The sequence below is a fragment of the Pongo abelii genome, chromosome 1, assembly GCF_028885655.2.
Source record: "Pongo abelii isolate AG06213 chromosome 1, NHGRI_mPonAbe1-v2.0_pri, whole genome shotgun sequence".
Lineage (NCBI taxonomy): Eukaryota > Metazoa > Chordata > Mammalia > Primates > Hominidae > Pongo > Pongo abelii.
The window spans coordinates 18064994-18085638 of NC_071985.2; the positions used below are offsets into that span (position 1 = coordinate 18064994).

At 43.9% G+C, this 20645-nt stretch overlaps 2 protein-coding genes across 4 annotated transcripts in view; one reads left to right on the forward strand and one right to left on the reverse strand.

Moving 5' to 3' along the window:
* GNPAT (glyceronephosphate O-acyltransferase) overlaps nucleotides 1–1593 on the reverse strand; it is a 36688-nt gene extending 35095 nt beyond the window's left edge. Inside the window, exon 1 of one of the 3 annotated variants that reach the window (XM_054524339.2) lies at nucleotides 1344–1593. In XM_054524339.2, the coding sequence (XP_054380314.1) occupies nucleotides 1344–1421 (78 nt within the window). In that variant the 5' untranslated portion in view covers nucleotides 1422–1593. 3 annotated transcript variants of the gene reach the window in all.
* C1H1orf131 (chromosome 1 C1orf131 homolog) lies at nucleotides 1471–19088 on the forward strand (the record flags this gene model as incomplete). The annotated part of the gene is made up of 7 exons (XM_024238062.3): nucleotides 1471–1777; nucleotides 3623–3957; nucleotides 13643–13699; nucleotides 15782–15877; nucleotides 16025–16111; nucleotides 17319–17371; nucleotides 18435–19088. Coding segments are annotated over 7 exons (1074 nt in total), but the record flags the coding sequence as incomplete, so codon positions are not given.
* Nucleotides 19089–20645: the final 1557 nt, after the last annotated feature.

Genomic DNA, 20645 nt, shown 5'->3' on the forward strand with positions numbered 1-20645 from the left:
AAGTGGACTCAAGTCTTATTAAAGAACCGTTGGTAAAGGGGAAGTAAAAAACAAAAAACAAAAAACCAACTCCTTCCTTTAATGTACAAAAGGAAAATTCCAGCCAATTCACAAACCAGTTGGGAGCTTAAAAAGCTACATGTTAAAAGCTGGATCTGCACAGCAACCCTCTTCCCTTCGTGCCTGCTCTGGAGTAGCAGAGTCAGAAAACAAAGTTGATATCCACCACAGAACTGTGGAGAAGATAAGATCAATGAAGAGATAGATTTACATAATACGCCTTATAGGCAGTTAGCAATCAGAAACCGAAAGGTCTTGATAGAGAGGGAACAGAAGTTTCTCCATGTTCCAAAGAATATTGGTGTCTCAGTTTGAAGGAACCCACATTCTCTTTCAAAACTTGGGTGTTTATCTTGCTCTGTTGTGTTATCCCTGTTCTGACCTTTCTGCACAAATGAACACTACATTTAAGCCAAAATTGGACACTAATCACCAGGATATGCTAATATGCTTTTAAAATGAATTCTTTCATTTCCTCCTAAAGTAGCTAAAAACTAATTTAGTGGTTAAAAACAACAAGAAACAAAAACCAAACCAGTTGCCCCAGGACTGTGCAATCCTGAAGGCTATAAAGCTTCCATCTCATAATTTCTTCATGAAAATCGTGGGTGACCAACATCTGCCAGCAAAAAAGACCCGTTAAAACCAAGAGAGGAAGAGGGGTTGGAGGAAAAAAAAGGCAAGCGGGAGAGAAGCTGGGTGGCGCTGGCTGTCCTCCAAAATGATTTGTGGAAAAGGTACAATAATGACTGGAAAACAAGAACAGGCAATAAAAATGTCTAGAAGTTCTAAATTTTCCTGAAGTGTTTAAAACTCTATTCCCACATACAAGCCAAGTGCTTTACTCCCAGGAATATAACAGCAGCACAGGTTGGGGTGCGGAGCCACAGGCTATCTCAGGGCGGGTCAAACCCGTAGGTTTCTCAGGTTTGCCCAAAAGGTAGCTCAACACACTCTCGCTAGAGATGGGGAGACTCCAGTTCTCATCCCTCATTCTCGTGTCCAGGAGCTTTCTGAAGGCCCAGGGCCTGATAGAAAGAGAAGGAACAAGTGGAAAGGAACCAAAGGAACCATAATCCGTGGAAACTTCCAAAAGCATGCACACACAGACACACAGCGATACACTGTTGTCCTGGAAACCAATCCAACCAACTAACCCCTCCTCGGGAGCCTAGGGGCCAGCTCTTTTGGGCAAGGGTGGTGGGCCGGAGGAATAGGGACTGGGAGAAAGGGGTAGTATCTCGCGCGGCTCCGCTCTGGGCCTTTTTTCCCTGGGCGCCTACCGAGTAGAGGAGCACGACAGCGCTGGGACTGGTTGGGCCAACGGAGAAATAAGAGTTAGGTGAACTGGAAGACTCCATGGTGCGGCTGCCTTCCCGGGCGGGGTCTGAGATTCTTTGCTAAGCAGTGGTGGTGCTGCTGCTGGGGGCGGTTCTTTCGCTCAGGACGGCCCTACTTCGCCTAGGGCGGCGGCACCCTCTGCAGCCGCTACACAGGATCCCGGGCGCCGCCATCTTAGCCAGGACGGAAGCCGCGCAGGGCCCTGCGGCGCATGCGCGCAGTCGCGGAACCCGGAAGCGGGGGTGTAGCGCTGCAGAATTGAGGGTTGATTCCTCGGCTGACCCCACAATGTTGCAGGAGCAAGGGCCAGGGTCCTCCACGCCTGCCAGTTCTCCGACACTTCTTGACGCTCTGCTCCAGAACCTTTACGACTTTGGTGAGTGCGGGGTCCCAGGAGCCCACGTGGAGAGCAGATTTGAGGAACGTGGGTCTCCTGTGTGGCCCGTTCTGGGTTGGCCTCTGCTTTGAGGCTAAAGGTTCTTGCATGTCAAGCACCCTTCGTCCCACCTGGTTCCAGTAGCGAACACATTTCTCCATCGGAAGTCACCCCTTGACCGGGCTCTGCTGAGTTATTCATCAGACCTTCCAACTCGTCCCCAAGTGTGGGGACCATCGTACTTGCTTGTAGGAAGCACCAAGGCTTTCCGATTTAAAAGTAGCCCACTTTTCCACGTTTTCTTGAGCTCTGGGAAGTCCCCTTTCCCCATGCCACCCCCAAGACCTGCCTGACCCTGGTGAGATGGTGTCATTTCGCTCTGGGGCCTCGGGCCTGTTGGATAATACACCAGTTTCATCCTTGTGTTTCCCTCTCCAGAGACATCATAGTCCTTGGCGAGTTGTTCTTTTCACGACTTTTTTTTTTTTTTAAACAAGTGCGCTGATCTTTTACTCTCCGTTCTTTGTCTTGAGGGGGGAAAAGGAAAATAAAAGAGCCTATTAAAGTCGCATGGCATGTCAGTAGGAAGACAGTGCCTGATACTCTGAAGAGCTTTCCCGGGAGAAGGTGACACCCTTTGCACATGCACCAAAGAAAATCATTAGATTTCAGGACAACACACATTTCTTAAATTTACAGCGTGATATTTTAAAAGCTATTTTTATTTTGGAACGACTGCTCAAAATTCTAAGTTCACCTAAACAGTAGGAATAATAGTTAAAACTATTAAGAACTTGTCATATAGCACATGCTTTTCGTGTATTTGCTCATTTAATTTTCAACTTCATGAAATAGACACTCATAAATCCATGATTGCAAATGTAGAAACAAGTACTAGAGGTTCATGAAACCTGATGCAGGTTGTCTGACTGGTAGTTTTTGCAGAGCCTGGGTTCTGATTCTAGCCCCAGACCCCATGCTTGTATTAACTAGCATTTCTGTGCCCTTGGACATATTGGAGGACAGGGAAGACTTAGTCTCTGACCTTGAGAAGTTTAAAATCTAGAGGAAAAGACTATTCTGCAAAATAATATAGTTTATGTCAACACAGGCTGGAAATCATGGTAGGAGCTCTGAAGGCATTGAATGTGTCTATTCATTTTTATATCCTTAATGCCAAAGTTTAGTTGGCTCTTAAATGTTTATTGTGTAAAAGATGAAGCAAACAGTAGCAAGCATAAATCAACAGCTGGTAATTTAGAGAGCTCTGTGGTATTGGTAATGCATGTGAGTAAGGATGCCTAGGATTCTGGTTAGAACTTTCAGGTGACTGGTCAGAGCTTGAACAAGTGAAATATAGAAAAAGGAATTAATAGAAAACAAAGGCATTCAAATTGAGCCAGTTGTCTTAGGTTCATCTTAATTCCTAACTGTGAAAGAAAATAGGAACACTATTCCATGTTCCTGTAACCCAGAAAGTGTTAAAAAGAAACAGTGGCTGCAGTGCCTGATATTTTTAGTATAAAGCCAATTGGGATTACCAGCCCTGGGGACTATTGCTGTGATGACACTTTGAGTAAGAACCAAGGTGGGGATTAAAGTGATTGTGCTAATAAGGGTCAAAGACATAAATATAGTTACCTAGGAAAAGATGACTACATTTTGGATTCTCTGCATTTTGCAGATACACTCTATTTGAAGGAAAACAAATAGTTTATTTCTTTGTGTGTGCTTCTAGGTGCATATAGCCCTGGAATATGTACAAGTACATTCATATGATTTGATATTGATGATAGTAGCTAAGACTGAAAATATTTATTTTCCTTCTTGTGTTTGAACAAACAGGAGATACAGAAGGTGAAACAGAACAGAAGAAGATCATAAAGAAAAAGGAAAACAAGAAGAGAGATGTGGAGGCTGCAGTGGCCTTGGCAGCAGAGCCATCTCCCTTACCTGGTTCTCTCATAAGAGGCCAGAGGAAGAGGGCTTCGAGCTTCTTCGAGGAACTTAGAGAAGAGCGGCATTGTGCTCCTGCTGGGACCCCCACAGGACCAGAGATCCTTGCTGCTGCAGTTCCTCCCTCTTCCCTAAAGAACAACAGGGAACAAGTAGACGTGGTAGAATTTCACAGCAGAAACAAAAAAGGAAAATTGATGCCAGATCATAACAAGAGCACAAAGGTAATGAGTTGGTTAACTTATATGTATGTGGTGAGCCCCCTGGTATTGTAGTATTAGGTGAATAACTCTTTAGACTGTGGCAGGAATGCCTGACTATCCTCAGGCCTGCAGATTTGCCAAAAGGACTCACAGGACCCAAGACTCAGCATATAGCCCTCATCAGTCATGTAGGCCTACAGACTGACCTTAGTTGTTCAAGTTCTAAACTTCCAGTGAAAAGCAGGTATTCACCATCAATCACATTGCTAGTATAAACTGTCTGGGAAAACTTGGTACAGCAGTGGCTCAAGACCTCAGGTATGCAAAAACACTCTGATCAGGCAGAATATTCTAATTGCTCAATTCTCAGGAGCCAGCCAACTGCCTGTCTGAAAATAGGACTTTCTTGGGAATGTGCAGGGTTTGATAAACACAGGCCTGCTGAGTTAACCCTTGCAGCAACTCTTTCTGGCATTCCTGTTAGGTGCTAGCCACAGTTGTAGGCACTGGGATATAGCAGTGAACCAAATATATAGAAATTCTTGCTCTCGAGGAAAAGCAATGCTGGTGGAAAAGCAATTTGATTTTTCTGAGCAGTAATCTTTTTCAGACTGAGCTTATAAATCTGACCCAAAATTCAGTCCTCAAGGGAGGTGTGGTTGCTCCTCCAAATGTTTTTATTTATTTATTTATTTTTGAGACGGAGTATCGTTCTGTCGCCCAGGCTGGAGTGCAGTGGCACGATCTTGGCTCATTGCAAGCTCCACCTCCTGGGTTCACGCCATTCTTCTGCCTCAGCTTCCCAAGTAGCTGGGACTACAGGTGCCCGCCACCACGCCTGACTAGTTTTTTGTATTTTTAGTAGAGACAGGGTTTCACCGTGTTAGCCAGGATGGTCTTGATCTCCTGACCTCGTGATCCGCCCGCATCGGCCTCCCAAAATGCTGGGACTGCAGGCGTGAGCCACTGCGCCTGGCCCCAAATGTTTTTAATTTATCTATTCACAAGAATATCATAATGGCTTTGACAAATTCATTGCTATTCCATTTCTGTAACGTCCCCCATGTCCTGCAAACCTTTGTCTATCAACAAAGGAGTGAGGATTGTGCGTATTAGTTTCTAAGCCTGCTGTAACAAATTACCAGAAACATGGTGACTTAAACCAACAGAAATGTATTCTCTTACAGTTCTGTAGTCCAGAAGTCCAAAATCAAAGCGTTGGCAGGGCCATGCTCCCTCTGAGGGATCTGGGGGAGAATCCTTTGCCTCTGACCAGAAGGTAGCTCTAACAGTTTCCTTGGCTTGTGGTTGCATAACTATAATCTCTGCCTCCGTCTTAATGTGGTTTTCATCCCTGTGTCCCTGAGTCTCATGTTTCCCTTTGCCTTTCTCCTTGCTTTAGGCCCACCCTGAATCTGGGATGATCTCCTCTTGAGATGTTTAATTATACAATAAAGATCCTTCTCCAAGTAAGATCATATTCACGGGTTCTGAAGAGGAGTAGGACATGGCCATATGTTTTTAGAGGCCACGATTCTACCCACTACAAAGATAGTTTGGCTTGCATTGTTCTTTATGAATGTATAAATGTATGTTAGTGTTCAGTGTTTGCCACATCTTTATCGTTTTAAAAACCATCTGTATAATCTTTTCTAAAATTCAGGTAGCATTTCATGTCAAGCTCACTGGCATCTCTTCCTCAAAGATCGTTAGTGCATTCTGCAGGCTGAGTGTGGTGGCTCACACCAGTAATCCCAGCACTTTGGGAGGCCGAGGCCAGAGGATTGCTTGAGCTCAGGAAGTCGAGGCTGCAGTGGGCTGTGATTGTGTCACTGCACTCCAGCCTGGGTGACAGAGTGAGACCCTGTGTCCAAAAAAAAAAAAAAAGATTATTAGTGAATCTGTAACCATGTCTACCTTTATTTTAGGATTCTAGATAAGCTTCTTAACTCTTATGTTCCAAATATAAGGCTCTGGGAACTGTTACGGGAGCGTCAAGAAATGGATTCCCTTGGTGTTTGGGGCAACCAGAGCCCCGAAGCTGGCCATCTCCCAGTACCCCAGTGTACCCTACAAATACTGGTATTTTCTGTATGTGTCATGATATGAAAAAGGTTAGAGAGCACTGCTTTGCAATGTAATTCAGCATTTGAAGACTTCAACTAACATAAAGCATTTAGGCACCCTTTCTTGTTTCTTCAAATGTCTCAGACTTCAGTTTCCTCTTATATTCCCTCATGTTCTTCTTTCTGGAATGGAAAGTTTTCTTTTCAATAGAAAACACAGAAGAGTTGGGATTGAATGAGTCTGCATTTCCCTGTTGCTTAATAATAGAACATCTGTGGCAGTCTGTCAAATTATCTTTTGCTTCCTGTTCCAAGCGAGCCCTGATGCATTCTAGTCGGCTTTTCTCAGGAGCCTCAGCTCACTCTACGTTTTGAACTTCCTGACCTTAATGAAAATTTTCATTTGTCATTGCTGTTCTGCACTTTCCTCTTTTTTTTTTTAAAATGTGTCCTTTGAAAATGTGAGTGTGTCTGGTTAAGGAAACACAATGTGGACACATTAAAAACACGTACACCTGTAAAACGACCTCAGAATGTTGACATTGCAGTGTGGAAATAATACACGTGAATATAATGCTAGTTCTTATGGCATATCCTGGGTATGCCAAGTAAAAGGGTAGTCAGCCAACTGGTGCTAATTGGAATACACCAGCTGTGCTGAGTTTGTGTAACATGGGAGGGTATAGTTGTGCCCTCATTCTCTAAAAACTTCTAAGCCATTGTAGGACAGTTAAACAGACATGGGTGGCAAAAATATATGATGGGTAATGATAAACTCCATGACCAATCATAGCATCAGCTGGTCATTTTTAGAGAATGCTTCAGAAAGGAAGAAGGGGATGGTGAGTTGGACAACAATCCAGCTGGCCCTGCCTAGACCCAGGAAATGACCCTATTTTTCCAAAACTTGTGCTATAAATTCTATGATTAAGCTGCATCGTGCACTGAAGCAGGTTTTCATGGGTTCATCTCGGAACTTGGCCACCATTTATATATATATTTTTATGTTTAGAGACAGGGTGTCACTCTGTCACTCCTGCTGGTGTGCAGTGGTGTGATCATAGCTCACTGCAGCTTCCAATTCCTGGGCTCAAGCCATCCTCCTGCCTCAGCCTCCCAAGTAGCTAAGACTATAGGGCACACCACTATGCCTGGCTCATTTTAAAATTTTTTGTAGAGTTGGGGTCTTGTTTTGTTGCCCCGGCTTAGTCTTGAACCACTGCTCTCAAGAAGTCCTTTTGCCTCGGCCTCCCAAAGCACTGGGATTACAGGTGTGAGAGCCACTGTGCCCAGCCATCATATCCCTTTTTTTTTTTTGAGATGGAGTCTTGCTCTGTCACCAGGCTGGAGTGCAGTGGCCCGATGTCAGCTCACTACAACCTCCACCTCCCAGGTTCAAGCGATTCTCCTCCCTCAGCCTCCTGAGTAGCTGGGACTACAGGCACACACCACCATGCCCAGCTAACTTTTGTATTTTTAGTAGAGACGGGGTTTCACCATGTTGGCCAGGATGGTCTCGATCTCGACCTCGTGATCCGCCCTCCTTGGCCTCCCAAAGTGCTGGGATTACAGACGTGAGCCACTGCGTCCGGCCTATGTCCCATTTTTAATGTAGTGACTATACAAGTAATTTGGCTGGAAATAGTAAGAGATCACATATTCATTCCTCCATTTATTCCACCAATCACTGGGTGCCTGCTGTCTGCAGACCTTGCAGATGAAGCAGTGAAGATAATGGTGCTTTGCCTTTATGGAGTATACTATACTATCTACTTTGGAGTCGAGCAATATAATATAATTAGAAAGAATTATAAACAAATAGGGTCCTGGAGTACCATGCAGAACCTGGTCTAGATATAGTGGTCAGGGAGGTCTCTCAGGAGGTAGCATTCAGGCTAATTGCTGTATTAAATGGTGCTGGTGAATGGGGCAGGGAAGAGTGTGCCAAGGAGGGAGAAAACAGCCTTGCTAACACTGTGGGGTATGAAGAGGCCTGGTGTGTTCAAGGAGCTGGAAGAAGTCTAGCAGGACTAGGACAGAAGGGAGAATGGTTGGTGCTGATACAAGAGAGACAGGCTGAGACCAGCCCTTGCCAGGTCTCATAGGCAGTAGTGAGCCTTGGGACTTTAGTCTTAAGTACATGAGAAGCCACCAAAGAATTTCATGCAAGGGCATGAGGTGATCTGATTTAAATTTTAAAAAGATCACTGTAGCTCCTATATGGTGAATCGATTATAAGGGAGCAATAGCAAGAGGCATGAGGAGACCGATTTAGGGGTTTGTTGCAGTGGTCCAGGTTCAAAATAGCGTGGCCTGGACTAGTGATCTCAAAAAAGTGAATGGGCAAACCTACTCTTTCATAAGTGCAAGACTGCCTGTAAGGAAGAAAATTCTTATGCTTTTAAGCAATGAAAGTGTCAGATGTAGCTTAACACACCTGTGTGTTGCTCAGCCATTAGAGCTGTGTCACTGCCATTTCTCCACAGCTAGCATTGGGCCATCTTAACGTGAATCATTCACTGCTCCTGTTTCAGGAACCTTAGCCTCCTTTGTGGCCTCAGATAAGAAAGAGATAAGAAACACATAATAGAATAGTGTTCTGTAGATCAGAAGGGACCTTTGCATCCTGAGACTGAGGTACATGGAGGCCGCCCCTGAGCGTATAGCGAATTGCTAATATTTATTGGGGGTGTACTGAGAGTGTTTGTTTATGTTCATTAACTCATTTATGGTCTTAATCCTCACAATTCCTGGGACCTGTCTTCATTTCACAGAGAAGCTTGAGACTTACAAGAGGTTAAGTTACTTGCCTGTAGTTAAACATTAACCTCACAGCCCCATATCTGCAATTCCAAACACCCAGAGCTCTCGAAACCACAATTTGATTGATCCCTTTTCTTTTAAGATTGGTGCAAATTTATTTGGCAGAAAAACCTGATGAAGCTTTTAAAAATCATTTTTGTTCGGCCGGGCATGGTGGCTCATTCCTGTAATCCCGGCACTGTGGGAGGCTGAGGCAGGCGGATCACAAGGTCAGGAGTTCAAGACCAGCCTGGCCAATATGGTGAAATCCTGTCTCTACTAAAAATACAAAAATTAGCCGGGTGTGGTGGCATGCGCCTGTAGTCCCAGCTGCTCAGGAGGCTGAGGCAGGAGAATCGCTTGAACCCGGTAGGCAGAGTTTGCAGTGAGTCAAGATTGCGCCACTACACTCCAGCCTGGGCAACAGAGCAAGACTCCGTCTCAAAAAAAAATTTTTTTATTCATCTCATTTGGTGTGAATATTCATAGATATTGTCACAGAAATATTAATGTGTTTAATTATGGATTACTGCCTTGGACCCTACTGGAAGTGGTCTGTAATATTCAGTATATTCAGTTTTGCCTTTTTAAAATGTAAAGACTTCTGAATTTTAAAGCTGGAACCTGACCCTAAGGATGCCAGATAAAGGATTATGGAGCTGAAGTAAGTGCCAAAGGTCAGGTTCAGACCCCAGGCTTTCTGGCTTCAACACTGTGTACATAACTGCTATACTAGAGAGAGCATAGGTGAGGTTAGGCTCTGCTCTTTGTCCTTTGAGTGACACAAATACACTGACTCTGAGCCATCGCCAGACATAGAGACATTTCTTGCAAGTTATAGTCAAATAGCTTTGATCGTTCCCCAAATTCTTGCAGCTCCCATACTGCCACGCAATGTGGATGTAGCCCACTGCATGGTGCTCCACCCGGAAATCCTCCATGCTCCAGTGCCTCTTCTTACTTTTACGCCAGACTTCCTGTTCCTGAGTAGATCAGTGTCAGATGGGTGTTAGGAAGAAAGTAATCTAGCTGAAGTAATTTAGGCTCATCAAGGTGTGAACAAACTTCTTAATATTCATACAGCTGTCTGCATTTCTAAAAGAGCGTTTGTTTACTGGGCTACTCTCTCTCTAATTGGAGACAGGTTGGTTGGGCACTTCGACTAATAGATTAAAAAAGAAAGAAAATCTAAGCCGTGTAAGAGAAAACACCTAAATCACCCCATAGACAGGTTTGCTGAATCTGGTGGACTGCCTGCCTTCATCTCTCACTTTTCTTCCAAACTGTTCTTTCTTTTTCTAGCTTTTCTTCCTTCTTCCCTGCCCAGCATATAAGTTCTCAAAATCTCCATATATATCCCTCTCTCTTGTGTGGGATAGTAAGGCTAGATTAGTTGCGATAGGTTAGGCTGTGATTTGATAACAAATTGTCCCTACATCCCAGTGGTTTAAAAGACAAAAATTAATTTTTCTCATGTTACATGGCCATCGGGATTTGCAGAGCCAGGTCTCCTGTGCCACAACATCCTCATCTAGGGACCCAGGATGATGGGGTGCCACCATCTGGAGGTTGTTAGTTGCTTTAATGAAGGAAAGGGGAGTTAATGAAGGGCTCTTAAGGGGTCCACGTGGAAGCAGGCACACACCCCCTCTGCTCGTGTTTCTTTGGCCAGGGAAAGCCACCTAGGCATTCCTAGCATCAACTAGACAGGGAAGCATGAGTTGCCTGTGTGCCTGGAAGTAGAGGAGGACCCAGTATTGCCTATGGGCAGTAATGCCTCCTACTGCAGAGAATATGGGGGGAAAGAAAACCTAGGGGACCACTGATGGTTTCTAAGTCAGGTCATGTATTATGAATAATGTACTGAAGTGATTCTCAAGCTATGAATAAAAATAAAAATTAGACAGTGGTGAGTCATGCTAATAGGGACTCAGCAGCTATGAAATAATGAGCCAAGAATTTTTTTTCCCAAAAGTTTGTGTTTGATACATGCACAGATCTAGACCTCAGACCCTTTCTCAAAAAGCCATCAATAGCTACAAAACTAAGACGTTTCTGGTGAACTGTTTAAAGAGGGATGAGGACACCGAGGTATCTGTGTCTGTGCCAGAGCTACTGCCAAGGGACTCTCTCCTCCCCTTGGTCTAGTCGGCCCCTCAGCCCTGGTGTCCCCACAGCCAAGGTGCAGGGGATTAGGTATTCTCTGTGGCTGCTGATAGGGACAGCAGGGACTAGGAGAGGCCCAACATTGCTCCTCTCTTTTGTAGGCCGGTCTCTTTCCAGGGCCCAGGGGTTTCAGCCTCGTAGTAGCTATCATACAGTTGGCCAAGAATTTTATTACTGTGCTGAAATCCTCTTTAAATTGCTGCATTCTCATGCTAATCTCTAGTAACAGATCGGCCAAAAACATCTATGACATCTCCAGTATTGCTAGAAATCTGACGTGCCTCGCGCCACTGCACTCCAGCCTGGCGATAGAGTGAGACCCCGTCTCAAAAAAAAAAAAAAAAAAGAAAAAGAAAAAAGAAATGTTCAACTTAGAGAGTTGATTTAGCCATTACTTCAGTGGAGCGGGTAGGAGGGAAGAGAGGAATTACTTAAATGTTTAGAAAAGGCGATAAATATCTTAGGGGATCTTGGAGATCTGGGAACGGTATACAGGGTTTTGTTTGTTTTTTTAGGGCTTAGATATGGTCATAGTAAATAGATTAGATGTGCATGGCAGTGGAAAAGATACCGTAACTTCAAAGTAAATGTGGAATTTTTTCCAGTCGTGGAATTTTTTCCAGTCATGGAATAGGAATAAGACTCTGGGGTAGATAAAATGGAAGTGGCTCACACAGAGTCCTCCATGCTATGCCTGTGGTCTCAGTTAAGGCACTTGACGCTGTCAGCTAAGTGGGAGACAGGTTTGGAGAAAATCTTAAGCCAGGAAGGAAGATAAAGTAAATGGAAAGTGTGTCTGTTGTGATTAATAGCACAGAGCTAGGCCATACGCCTAGACCCTGACAGTGGTCCTCTGCTGTCACGTCCTCTGTTACCATCAGCACCCCAAGCCCATGGAGAGCCAGTCAGCGTCCAGTGTGACAGTGGATGCCCGTGATGCTGCTGATGGTATGGTCAGTAGATCCATTAGGAATAAGAGCGTTGGGTAAGCCTTGCTGTTTTTCGGACCCTGTGCCACATACTTACCACACTTTATCCAGTTATATCGTAATAACCCCCCTGTGAATTAAGTGCAGAGTTCCTCATCATCTGAAGAGTTATTTCATAGGGAGTCAGAAGCCATCATCTATGAAAACATGCAGTGACTGACTGTCTGAACCCACACACCTTAAACACAGTGGTGGGGGCTGGGGTGGGGGATGAGGAACCAGGCTAAGCAGAAGCACAGCTCCCGTTTGGAGAAGGAGAGAGCAAGTGGACTCCATTGTGGCTGCCTCATGTACTGTGTAGTTGCAGGGTGGACTACCACCATCGGTGGACAAGGGCACATGGTGCCGTTGTGATAGGCACCTATTGGCAGGTAGGGCAGGGGATAGGGTGATATAAAGAGTCACGTATTTTGGGGGCATTTGCAGCAACATCATTTTCTGTTAGGAATTATAAACCAAATCTCTACGATGCTAGGAATCTGATGTTCCTGAAAGAACTGTTTAGCCCATTACTGTAGGGGCCAGATGGGAGGGAAGAAAGAAATAATTACCTGAATATAGCAGCTTTACCCTCTAAATTTTACCTCTAAAATTCCTGCTCACAGTGTCCTTTTCTAAACCCTCCCAGCAAGCAGAATTTTCTGTATGTGATATGTGAGATTCAGGCATTGCTCTCTTACCAGCTTTTCTTTTTTTCTCAGTTTCTCATCATTACTTTTATAAACTTTGAGACCCTAAAAAGTATTGTCTCCATTTTTCTTCTGTTAGTTGTTCTTTAGGATTTTGAGCAACATGCTTATATTACTTTTGACAGTTAGCCATCTGGGCCAGTTTCAAGGTTTCTTTCTGTTTTCCATTTTTTTAATTGTGGTAAAATATACATGAATGTAAAATTGACCATTTTAGCCATTTTTAAGTGTGCAGTTCAGTGGTGTTAAGCTCATTCATGGTGTTGTGCTGCCCTCATTACCATCCATCTTCAGAACTCTTCTCAGCTTGCCGAACTGATGCTGATGCTCTATACCCATTAAACACCAACTCCCCATTCCCCTCCCTCCAGCCCCTGGCAGCCACCATTCTAACTTCTGTCTGTGTGAATTTGACTCCTCTGGGTATTTCATAAAATGGAATCATGCACATACCCTTCTGTGACTGGCTTATTTCACTTAGCATCATGTCTTCAAGGTTCATCCATGTTGTAGCATGGGTTAGGAGTTCCTTCTTTTTTCCCGCTGTGGAATATTCCAGCATGTGTATATGCCACGTTCAGAAGTATCTGTTCATCTGTTGGTGGACATTTGAGTTGCTTCTGCATTTCTTATGAATAATGCTGCTGTGAACGTAGGTGTACAAATATCTCTTCAAGTTCTTTTGGGTATATGCCCAGAAGAGGAATTGTCAGATCATATGATCATTCTGTTTTTTAATTTTTGAGGGACCATCATAATTGTTTTCCCCGATGCCTATACCATGTGGTAAAACATTCCCACCAATATAGGACGTGGGTTCCAGTTTCTCTACGTCCTTGCCAACACTTGTTATTTTCTGGTTTTTGGATAGTAGCCAGTCTAGTGGGTGTGAGAGGGTCACTTTCAGGTTCCTTAAAACATGTCTACTCTTTTGGGGATAGATACTATAATGATATAGTAACATGATCTAAATAAGAATTTTTTCTCTCAGCAGGCTAATCCTAGTGTTTTGGAGAGACATGTGGATATACAAGAATTTAACCTAGAAAAGGTATGTACTTTGAGGTTGTTAAATTATTTATAATTAACTTTATTTACAATATTTGTTTATAAATGTATGTTTATATTAAATTTATTATAAGTTTATAACATAACATGCGAACTATGTAGTATAAATGTTAGGTATTATAAAAATTAATAGTTTTTGTTTTGAAACAGAGTTTCACTCTTGTTGCCCAGGCTTGAGTGCAATGGCGCCATCTCGGCTCACTGCAACCTCTGCCTCTTGGGTTCAAGTGATTCTCCTGCCTTATCCTCCTGAGCAGCTGGGATTTCAGGTGCCTGCCACCACACCCGGCTAATTTTTTGTATTTTTAGTAGAGATGGGGTTTCCCCATGTTAGCCAGGCTGGTCTCGAACTATTGACCTCAGGTGATCCACACATCTCGGCCTCCCAGACTGCTGGGATTACAGGTGTAAGACACTGCACCCGGCCAAAATTGACAGTTTTATAATATCTAAAAATGAATATTTTACATGTCTAAAAGTTGGGAAAATGGTTAAGCAAATCATACTGCATTCACATTTTTTTTTTTTTTTTTTGAGGCAGAGTCTCCCTCTGTCACCCAGGCTGGAGTGCAGTGGCAGGATCTTGGCTCACTGCAGCCTCCAGCTCCTGGGTTCAAGTGATCCTCCGACTTCAGTCTCCTGAGTAGCTGGGATTACAGGCGTGTGCCACCACACCCAGCTAATTTTTGTATTTGTAATAGAGGTGGGGTTTCACCATGTTGGCCAAGCTGGTCTTGAACTCCTGACCTCAAGAGATCTACCTGGCTTGTCCTCCCAAAGTGCTGGGATTACACACGTGAGCCACCATGCCCCGTCTGCACTCACTTGATTGAATATTTTATACTCATTTAATACATGATGGTTTTGTGACTACAACGCCACTGATACAATGGTAAGTATGGGGATATTTGTATTCTGTGGTTGTAATGTTTTAAAATACACATAAGAAAAAAGACGAGAAGTAGTAATTCAACTACTAAGAGTGGGTATTGCTGACTTTTTCTCTTCCTTCTAAAACCATGGATCTATGTTTGAAGCTGCTGTGATAAATGGTTTCTAAGTGTGAGTGGGTGTGTTTGGAGAGGTGTTTTTCAGTTGAAATTATTGCCTTTATGGACAATGGCTTGTTTTAGAGAGCATCTTAAAGCTCTTAACTACAGAGCTCTGCATTGAATCCTGGCTCTGTTATTACTTTGTTGCAGAGATAATTCTTTGTATCAGCTGTTCAAATTAAACATGGGAGAGGGCCGGGTGCGGTGGCTCACGCCTGTAATCCTAGCACTTTGGGAGGCTGAGGCGGGTGGATCACGAGGTCAGGAGATCAAGACGATCCTGGCTAACACGGTGAAACCCCGTCTCTACTAAAAAATATAAAAAATTAGCCGGGCATGGTGGCGGGTACCTGTAGTCCCAGCTACTCGGGAGGTTGAGGCAGGAGAATGGTGTGAACCCGGAATGTGGAACTTGCAGTGAGCTGAGATCATGCCACTGTGCTCCAGCCTGGGCGGCAGAGTGAGACTCCGTCTCAAAAAAAAAAAAAAACATGGGTGAGGGCCAGGCATGGTGGCTCACACCTGTAATCCCAGCACTTTGGGAGGCTGAGGTGGGAGGATCACTTGAGCCTAGGAGTTCAAGGCCAGTCTGGGCAACATAGTGAGACCTCTTCTCTATAAAACATTTTTTAAGAATTAGCTGGGTGTGGTGGTGTGTGCCTATAGTCCTAGCTACTCGGGTACTCGGGAGGCTGAGGCAGGAGATCACATGCCCAGGAGGTCAAGGCTGCAGTGAGACATGATCATGCCTCTTTTTAACTGTACTCCATCCTGGGGGGTAACAGAGCAAGACCCTATCTCAAAGGAAAAAAACAGGAGAAAGATGTTGTGAGAGATGGTGTATGGTAGGAGAGCCTCCATAGAGCTCCTTTGACCACATGACAGTGGAGTTATTATTTCTATGCGCTATTATTACAGAGCGGAGGATCTGAAATGCATTACTTCTGGCAATATGTTTTTTTCTTTGGAGTTGTTGGAATGCACTTGCGTCTGATTGTGCTTTGTGTCTGCAGGCTCGTTTAGAAGTGCACCGGTTTGGGATCACGGGTTATGGAAAAGGAAAGGAGAGAATCCTGGAACAGGAACGTGCCATTATGCTGGGTGCTAAGGTGAGGGGCTGCTGCTACCTTTCATCACCAGACAACACGCAAAAAAAGCAAGAGCAAGGAAAGCCAAGAGCAAGTCAGGGCAAGGGACGCGGGAACATTTTTGCAGAATAAAATAAGATGTTTTGTTTCCTTGTTCTTTCATTACAGCCTCCTAAAAAGAGTTATGTGAATTACAAGGTTTTACAGGAGCAAATTAAAGAAAAAAAGGCAGCAAAGGAAGAAGAAAAGAGACTGGTAGGTGTGATGGTCTGTCCTTTATTCAACTAGAATGGGAAGATGGATGCTCTTTGCCACAGTGGAATGCCGGAAGCCACTGCTTGGAGAGCAATGAAGGCACCGGAGTTAAAGGATCGCATGCTCCCCATTTCTTCGAGTTAGCTCTGTTTAGTAATACCAGCCAAGTAATCTGGCATACTTACATGCAAGGTTTGCTTTGAAATAGCAAACTCCTTGTCTTAGTCCGTTTGTGTTGCTGTAAAGGAATGTCTGATGCTGCGTAATTTATAAAGAAAGGAGGCTGATGTTCTGCAGACTGCACGGGAAGCATAGCACTGGCATCTGCTCGGCCTCCGGTGAGCATCTGAAGCTGCTTCCGCTCATGAGGAAAGGCAGAGGGAAGCCCATGTGTACAGAGATCACATGGCAAGAGCGAGACATGAAAGAGCGAAGCAGCAGTGGGGAGAGGTGCCGGGCTCTTTTTAACAAACAGCTCTCATTGGAAGTGAGAAGTAACAGAGGGAGAACTCACTCGTTACCATGAGGACAGCACCGAGCCATTCATGAGGGATCCATTGCCATGACCCAAACACCTCCCACTAGGTCCCGTCTCTAATGTTGGGATCAAATTTCAACCTGAGGTTTGGAGGGTCAAATATCCAAACCACAGCAATCCTGTTCCAATAATGCAGGCTACTTTGATCTTTCTTCTATATTTAGTTTTTTTTTTTTTTTTTTTTTTTTTTTTTTGCATTTTATGTTGTATAACCTTGTATACAACACAAGGGCCTATGAAAAACCACAAGGGGAATAGATGTTACACTTTCTACCTTTCACCTAAAATGGAAGATTTGAGCTTTCACTGTAAGACTATTAGTCTTACCTGGAATAGCCATTCACATTCTTTTTTCTTTTTCTTTCTAACTGAGACAGGATCTTGCTGTGTTGCCCAGGCTGGTCTTGAACTCCTGGGATCAAGTGAGCCTCCCACCTTGGCTTCCTGGAGTGCTAGGACTATAGGCATGAGCCACCACGCCAGGCCCAGCCTTTCACATTCTTGAAAGGGTTTTAGGGTAAAACTTTGAGACTGTTATGTTTAATATGCCCACTTGAAAGAAATATTAAAAATGGTATCTCAATGACTTTTGGTCACAAACCTCTTGCCTTTTGTTTGAATCCCATTGTCTATTACTAATATGTATATGATCTTAAATTCTGAAATCAGGCCCAAGAAACAGATATTTTCAAGAAAAAGAAGAGGAAAGGACAGGAGGACAGGTGAGTGATTTTATTAGGCCCCGGGGTTGAACAATCTGGATGAACCTACTGATTAGTTCTGAAAAGGATGCCTTGAATGTATGTGGTGTTCCTAGCCTATTAGAGCGCTTCACTGTCTCTCATTTATCCTCATCAAAGTAGGATTTAGTAAATTGCCCAAGATCAAACAACTGCCTGAGAACTGAATTAGGAAGTTTCTCGTCTCCCACTTTTCACCGACACTCTAACTGACTAGTGGAAAAGCTGCAGTTTACATTTCCAAGGAAAGACTTCTAAGAGTGCTGCTACAGCAGCATAGTCTGGGTCTGTATTGCCTGCTCTTTGACATACCACGTAAGATAGAGCACCGTAATTATGAATAAGGGATGTTGACTTTGTTGCTTTATACTTGTTTCTCAGCTTTTGTTCAAGTGCCTTTTTCTCTGTCTTTGAGTTACTGTTTCAGAATGGACTCTTTTTGTCTTAGCCTGTTTTCTTGGGCTCCTAGTGCACTTGTACGTGCTGTAAAATGGTCATTTGTTCTGGCCACCGATCTCTATCTGTTGAATGCCTCTTTGTGCCAGGCATGTGGGTACCTTAGGTATTGGTGTACAGCTGTAATCACACTAAAGATATCCCTGCCCTTGAGGAGCTTCATTGTAGGGAGAGAAACACCCCAAAACATACAAATGGATAAGTAAGATGATATCAGGTACTGGCAAGTATTGTAGAGAGGCTGAAAGAGAGCATTGTGAAAGAAAACCACAGGGAGAAGGTGAGCTGGGAAATTAGTCTGAGGAGGTGACATCGGAGCTGAGAACTGAACAAAGAAGAGGGGCAGCCTGGAAAGAGCTGGTAGCAGAACATTCCTCGCAGAAGAAACCAGTGAAAGTGCCCTGAGGCAGAAAGGCAGTAGCATGTTTCAGGGACCACAGGAAGGCGTAGTGGGGTGGGGGGTGTGCATGGCAGGCAACCAGGAATTTGCAGGCCAGACTGCAGTGGCCTGGTTGGTGATACTGCGATACTGCGATGCTTGTTGGTAAGCTTAACTATTTATAGTACCTTTCTCTTACTTTAAATGTAGGAAATCCAAAAAGAAGAAGTCCGCTCCCAGTATTTTGTCAAATGGACGGATTGGACAGGTTGGAAAATTCAAAAATGGAACACTGATTCTGAGCCCAGTTGATATTAAGAAAATAAATTCTTCCAGAGTGGCCAAATGAAGTACTTTATTAGATAAAACGAGGATGGGAACAACTGAGTCAACTGCAGTGGCCATGGACCCTGCGTGACTCTAGATAGATCGTTCTTACCACACATTTCACAGACTGCTTTTTCATTTTAGAAAAAAAGTCAAACAGAAGTAACATTTCTAGTTGCTGAAGTGTCTGCTTCATGATGCTGAACGCGTCAGGCCCAGTGCAGCATGAATGTGAAGTGAACACACTGAAAAGTGATTTTTAATGTTCTCCAGCAGCTTCACTCCTGTTTCATGTTCACTGGTATTTGGTGCATTTGCTTGTAATACAATTTTCTATAACTTTACTGTTTTGTAAATGCTAGTAGTTTACATTAAATTGCCTTATATTTTTAATGATTTTATGTTGTGATATCATGAAAGAACCAAGAATCTAGTAATTTATCAGTTTTGTGGAAAAGCAGTTTTAATTTTTAGCCTACCGTGTGTACAAAATCTACTTCTTAAGAAGTTATATAAATAAAATACGTTTGTGGTGTATGTGCCTGTGACTGTTAAATAACAGATGGTTTTAACTCATACTTTTGTGCCCACATTCAAGTGAATGTTATTTCTATCAGAGTCGTCATCACCTTTGCAGCCATATATATGTTTTTAATGATACCGCCCTTGCTTAAAGTGACAGCAACTTCTCAAAGCTTGTAGCACATTAAAAAAGGCTTCGATGATGGTGACAATTTGGGCTTTTAAAAATTTGTTTTTTCAATTTTTTTTTTTTTTTGTGAGACAGATTCTCACTCTGTTGCCCAGGCTGGAGTAAAATGGCACGATCTCAGCTCACTGCAACCTCCACCTCCTGGGTTCAAGCAATTCTCCTGCCTCAGCCTCCCGAGTAGCTGGGACAACAGGCGCACGCTGCCACGCCCAGCTAATTTTTTGTATTTTAGTAGAGACAGGGTTTCACCATGTTGCCCAGGCTGGTCCTGAACTCCTGAGCTCAGGCGATCTGCCTGCCTCGGCCTCCCAAAGTGCTGGGATTACAGACATGAGCCACCACGCTCGGCCTGTTTTTTCAGTTTTTTAGAGACAAGGCCTTGATCTGTCACCCAGGCTGCAGTGCCCCAGCATGATCATAACTCACTGTGGCCTCGAACTTTTGGGCTCAAGTGATTCTCTTGCCTCAGTCTCCAGAGTAGTTGGGACTAAAGGCATGTGCCACCATGCCCAGCTAATTTAAAAGATGTTTTGTAGGCCGGGCGTGGTGGCTCACGCCTGTAATCCCAGCACTTTGGGAGGCCAAGGTGGGCGGATCACGAGGTCAGGAGATCGAGACCATCCTGGCTAACACGGTGAAACCCCGTCTCTACTAAAAATACAAAAAAATTAGCCGGGTGTGGTGGCGGGTGCCTGTAGTCCCAGCTACTCAGCAGGCTGAGGCGGGAGAATGGCGTGAACCCGGGAGGCGGAGCTTGCAGTGAGCCAAGATCGCACCACTGCACTCCAGCGTGGGCAACAGCGAGACTCCTCAAAAAACAAAACAAAAAAAATGTTTTGTAGGGACTGCATCTTGCCATATTGCTTAGGCTGGTCTTAAACTCCTGGGCTCAAGCTGTCCTCCTGCCTTGGCCTCCTAAAGTGCTGGGATTATAGGTGTGAGCCACTGTGCCTAGCTGGCCTTTTTTTTTCTTTTTAATTGCCAAAAAACTCTGATCCTAGCCTAGTAAATGATAATGTTTTGGTCCAAAAATTAGGTATAAATGGCTCACTTTGTTATGTGACTTTATGTTGTCTGTGAAGACACTGACAAATGAGGAACTTGCAAAATGTTTGGAATAGTGCCAGCAAAACTGGAATGAGTGGTTTGTTTCCCAGGTTTATTTTGAAAGGCATTATTCATTAGGATATATATTTTGGCTCTAAGTAATTTTAAAAAGGTGTAGAAGATCTCAAACATGACAGAAAGCACTAGGAAAAATCTCAGGAGCTAGAAATGGCCCACGAGAATGGCTCCTAGATTAGTTTAACTCCTCGTCTTCAGCATTGGAGATGAAGGGAGAGCTACTTCCCATGAGCCATCATGGCTCAGACAACTGAGCA